We start from the raw sequence: 5,362 nt of genomic DNA, 5'->3' as shown, positions 1-5,362 counted from the left end.
GATTTATGTAATCAAAAGAAACTTAATAGTCACTTTGTTAACTATTAAAAAAATTAAAATACTTCAACTATAATTTTAAACAATAATACTGAGGGTTGAGTAATATTTTCAATTATTATTATTATTATTATTTAAAATGAAGCATTAGCAATATTAACAGGGGAGCATGCTATTTATTATTTAATAGAAAGAAGAATCAGCACCGTCGTCTTCTCCATCAGTTTAAAAGGTTGCAGGTGCGTCCCCGCCTGCCTGAATATAAACCAAAACTGATTATTGATTGATTGCTCAATTTGGTTTGCATTAAAGCTCATACGTCCCCAAAATCTTCTCTTTCGCAAGGACTTCTTTCCGCTACATTCGCCTGCCCTTTCTCCTTCACACTCTCTCTCTCTCTCTCTCTCTCTCTCTCTCTCTCTCCTGCGAATTCCTCCATTTTCGAGCTCCATATTTTGTTAGCCGCTTCACAACCATTTTTCCAAAGATCCTTCCTTTTTAGCAACTAATTCTTCAGCCATTATATTTATTTCTCCTTTTTTTTTTTTTGAACATCTGTACGGACACTCGTGAATTCTGGGCGCTTCCACTGTTCACGATAAATCTCTTCCCAAGAGCGTACAGAAAATAAAGTAGATTTTCTTCGTTAACTTGGTAAATTTTTTATTGTTTAGTTACTTTGATAAAAACCGTTGGGATCCTTTATTGGTTTTTTGGATTCATTTGGTTGAATTTTTGTTTAGCTGACCGTTGGCTTCGTACTTCAGAGTCAGATTGTTTCTAATTTTGGTTTTCTTATTTCTTTTTTCTTTTGATTGGCATTTTATCTGCTTTTGCATGCTATATAGATGCTCGGAAAATAGCACTAAGAATTTCTTTTTTTAGCCTCAGTTTCTGATCTGGGATTTAACGAAAATCGTATCTCATTTGTTTATTAACTTCTTTCCTGTCATTTCCAATTTCTAAATTCTGAAAAATTACGTGTTAACTTGAAAATAAAGTACATTTTTTTGACGGGTTCTGACTATGTTCTGATTTGCATTTACAGGATGAAAGGAGGATTCTCTGGATTGAGGGGTAGAGAACTCTCTCTGATTACTATTGTTCTTATGTGCACAGCCTTTCTTTTTTGGGCCTGGGAGAAAACGCCCCCTCTCACTAACTTGATGCCACCGGAAACCCGGTTGAGGCTGTCTCCAGGTTCGCCTTCAGATTACATATAAATATTGATGTTACTGTTGTTTTCTTTCGACGTATCCGGATCGATGATCCTATTCCATTTGTTATTGACAATAAATAAATAAAATATTACAAGAAATTCAAATTAGAATAAAACCCATCAGGATTTGTTGGAAATCTCCCTCGAGATGTGTGAATGGATGTTGCTATACATGTTGCACCTTCATGACTAGACGTAAGGGTTCTTATTTTCGAGCTGCAGTAATTGAGGCTTTGTCAACGGATCCTGTCAAAGAATGATGAAACTCGACATGAATCTTAGTAATTGGCTGAGAAGGATAGGTGATCCTTGTGGAACAAGAGAAGTCTCTCGTTATAGTTCTTTGCACGGAATGAATAGATACACTTTGAACTTAGAAGCTTAAAGGATACATAAACTAGTAATTATGCTATTGTACTGGTTAGTATTTATTTTTTTACAATTTTGCGTTTCTTTTTTGGTCTTCTCTCATGTTCTGCAGATGATCTTGGTAAGCCGGTAGCCAGCTTGTTGTCGCCGAAATCAAAAGATATATCATCGTTTGCAGAAAAAGTGATTGAACAGGTAGCAGCTCCTCTGATTTCTTCACAAAAATCATCCGAAAGGAGTGTGATTAAGAACAATCCAGTAACCACCACAGATTGGAATGTAGGTAAGATTTTTTTGTTACTTGGTATTTTAGATAAAAGAAGAACGACTAGTTCTGTAGTACTCTGTTTATTTTTCTTGTTTTATCCTATATTTGATGTGCTCTTTTTGGGGAGATATAAGGCAGTTTTGCTTTGCCAATTGGATATTCCTATATGTGCTTCTTACTATCAAACAATAATTGCCATCTCGGAGCATGACCATTAGTTACTGTCGTTTTGCTTATATTCTGAATGGTTATACATATGTGCATGCGCGCATGTACTTAACAATCCTAGATATACTAATTAGTATTTTGAACTTGGTTTGAATCTGAATCTTCAATTACTTTTCTTGTTCTTCTAAACTTCCATGTCCCATCCATACATTTTAGACGCTGTGAATCATTGGGGGCTTAGTCTTTGTGTTTTATTGTGCTTGTGCAGAAATCCTCACAAGTCTATCAGAAGAAGAAGCAAAAGGCGAACAGATTCAGGAACCACAAACATATGTTGGTGCACAAGGTCCTACAATTCCAACAGAAGTAGAGGGAAATCATAAAAAAATGATAGAACAAGTTTCAGAACAACTAGAAGTGGATATGGTAGCACAAGTGGGTATAGAAAACCGAGGTAGACTATTCTTTTTATATTTATTGTAATACTTAGTTTTTTCTTATGAATCTTTTGTGCTCTCCTTAAACTTACACAAAACTTAAGCAAGAGAATCTACAATGACTAGTTTGTTTGATGTGTTGCATCATGTAGTTTTACTTGAATGTGGCATAGTTGAGTTTACCTCATGGTAAGCTAGATATTTATGAGGGTGAGAGACTTGCAGAATGGTTTACTTTGGAATTTGTCACAAGAGAATTTCATTGACAGTGATTTGGAAAATCTTGGGCTGTTTCTTTTTTAAAAAGCTGCCTTTTCAATTTGAGTACTATGAAACAACAGCAGCTTGTGAGGGAAGCACACATGACATTTTCATAGAGCAATGTACTTGATGCTGAGGTGTTGACACTGTTCTCTTACACAAGTTGACATAATTCTAACATTGTCAAGTTTTACCATTTTATATCTTACAACTACAGTCATAAAGACCTTGATTATTGCATTCCAATTTATGCTTTTACTCTGTTCCATAGCAGAAGAATCAGTCAATTCTTCTGTGATGATATAAATTTCTTCCACATATTTGTTAACAGAAAAATTATGTATCTTTAACTGATTCATGATTGTTTCTTTACTGACCTTACTCCAGATTGTAACTATGCAAAAGGAAAATGGGTTCCGGATGATAACCGGCCGTTATACTCTGGATTTGGTTGTAAGCAATGGTTGTCAGGGATGTGGGCCTGCCGGTTGATGCAACGAACAGATTTTGCCTATGAGAAGCTTCGGTGGCAGCCTAAAAATTGTCAAATGGAAGAATTTGAAGGGTCTAAATTCTTGAGAAAGTATGTTGTGATTTTTAAAATTCAATACAATAGGATAGATTTTCCTGTTGTTTTATCAAAATTAGAAGCTTGTTCAATGAAGTATTTAACTATTTTGAGGCTTGGTCTTTGTTTTCTTGCCTGGCCTGACCACAAAAACCTGCCAGCAGAAACCAAACTATCATATGACCGTTTCCCTGTAGATGAAAGCTATGCTTCCTCAAAAAACCCATTTGTATGTATTGCGTTTTTGTAGGCAGATCCCTCCCTTGTGACTTGAAGTGGTGTAGCATTTGGTTGACACATATGTCACTTAACCCTCCAAGAAATAATGTTTTGCTGATGCTCTGGTTCTTATATGCATTTGCCTTCATTAAAATTACCTTGTATTTTCTTACATATAAGCAGCCCAGCCCTGCCAAAGGACAGAATTATCTTCATCTCTACTCTTGGTTTGGGTTGGCACTTGACAGGCAATATGATTTTCATCCCCGTCTCCTTCCTCTGTTAGCTATCATTCAAAGTTTATGGGATTGGTTGCTTTATTAAATTATTTTTTTCTCTTCTATGCTTACCCCAGATACTATGAAAATATGATGCTTGTATTGGTGTATTCAGGATGCAAGGCAAAACTCTAGCTTTCGTTGGAGATTCATTGGGCAGGCAGCAGTTCCAGTCTTTGATGTGCATGATCACAGGTGGTGAGGAGAGGCATGATGTCATAGATGCGGGTAAGGAATACGGACTAGCCCAAGCTCGTGGTGATACTCGCCCTAGTGGCTGGGTGTATCGGTTCCTGAGCACCAATACAACCATCCTCTACTACTGGTCAGCAAGCCTCTGTGATGTGGAACCCATTGATAAGACGAACCCAAACACTGATTATGCGATGCATCTTGATAGGCCACCGGCATTCTTGCGTCAATATCTTCACAAATTCGATGTTCTAGTACTCAATACAGGCCACCATTGGAATCGAGGAAAGCTTAAGGCTAACAAGTGGGTTATGCATGTTGGGGGTGTGCAAAATACCGATCGGAAGTTAGCAATGATTTGGGTTGCCAAAAACCTCACAATTCATAGCGTTGTTAATTGGGTGAACTCACAGCTTCCAAAACATCCAGGGTTGAAAGCCTTCTACAGAACCATCTCACCTAGGCATTTTGTTGGTGGGGACTGGAACACAGGAGGGAGCTGTGACAATACCATCCCTATGTCAGTGGGAAAAGAAGTATTACAAGATGAGTCCAGTGATGAGAGTGCTGCGAGTGCAGTGAAGGGAACTGGGATTAAGCTATTGGACATAACGGCTCTTTCCCATCTTAGAGATGAGGGTCATATATCCCGGTTTAGCAGAAGCGCCAGTCCAGGAGTGCAGGATTGCCTGCATTGGTGTCTACCTGGTGTTCCTGATACGTGGAATGAAATCCTTTTTGCACAAATTTAGTCCAGCGGAATAGTTGCAGAAAAATACTGCAGTGTGCCTTGAAAAGGTTCAGCTCCTCCTTCATCTGGCTTGGATATAGAGCACCAATCGAATATTCTCAATTCCATGCTATTCCAATGATGCATGTAACATTGGATGGTAGCTATTGTGTACCATTAAGGTCCCCTCTGCAGTTTTTAGATGCTTAGTTGACCATTTATTTGTTATGCCTCTTGACGTTACATTTCACTTCCTGAATTGGAGGTTAGCTGAGAAATACCAGAATCAAGTGTGAGAAGGCCTTTCCTTTGAATGGAATCTTGGATTTCCATGGATTAGTCGATTTTAAATGCCTTAGGCTGCAGTGGAGTAACAAAAAAGAAATTAGTGCATAGAACATTGAACGATACATTTATCTTAGGGTGTTTTGTTGAGACCAAGCCATAAAAGTACTATGGAATCTACTTTCCTCATAAGTCACAACTCACAGACACGGAGAATGTTATACATCAATCACTATTTACTTTCACATCTATCACCTATAGTTTTTTTATTTTATTATTATCATAGGGTGTAAGGGTGTTTTTCATAAGGTGTGGAGTGTGGGGTAGTGAATAGTAGCTGGTGAGAAGAATTTTTCATTAAATCAGCCCTT

The 5,362-nt window shown here is 37.6% G+C and overlaps 1 protein-coding gene across 5 annotated transcripts; it reads left to right on the top strand.

The window, feature by feature from the left end:
- The first annotated feature begins 205 nt into the window (after window positions 1-205).
- LOC109002831 (protein trichome birefringence-like 16) lies at window positions 206-5,102 on the top strand. Of its 5 annotated transcripts, none has more exons than XM_018980744.2 (6): window positions 206-236; window positions 1,046-1,197; window positions 1,698-1,868; window positions 2,290-2,475; window positions 3,107-3,302; window positions 3,900-5,020. In XM_018980744.2, the coding sequence occupies exons 2-6, from the start codon at window positions 1,047-1,049 to the stop codon at window positions 4,726-4,728; spliced, it is 1,533 nt and encodes a 510-aa protein (XP_018836289.1). In that variant the 5' UTR covers window positions 206-236; window position 1,046; the 3' UTR covers window positions 4,729-5,020. The 5 variants fall into 5 exon arrangements, with proteins under 5 accessions (XP_018836289.1, XP_018836288.1, XP_018836286.1 ...); XM_018980743.2 differs by lacking the exon at window positions 206-236 and adding an exon at window positions 282-629; XM_018980741.2 differs by lacking the exon at window positions 206-236 and adding an exon at window positions 283-651 and having other exon boundaries at window positions 3,900-5,102.
- Window positions 5,103-5,362: the final 260 nt, after the last annotated feature.

Source organism: Juglans regia, chromosome 1 (genome assembly GCF_001411555.2).
Source record: "Juglans regia cultivar Chandler chromosome 1, Walnut 2.0, whole genome shotgun sequence".
Classification (NCBI taxonomy): Eukaryota; Viridiplantae; Streptophyta; class Magnoliopsida; order Fagales; family Juglandaceae; genus Juglans; species Juglans regia.
This window is presented reverse-complemented; position numbering and strand designations above follow the sequence as displayed.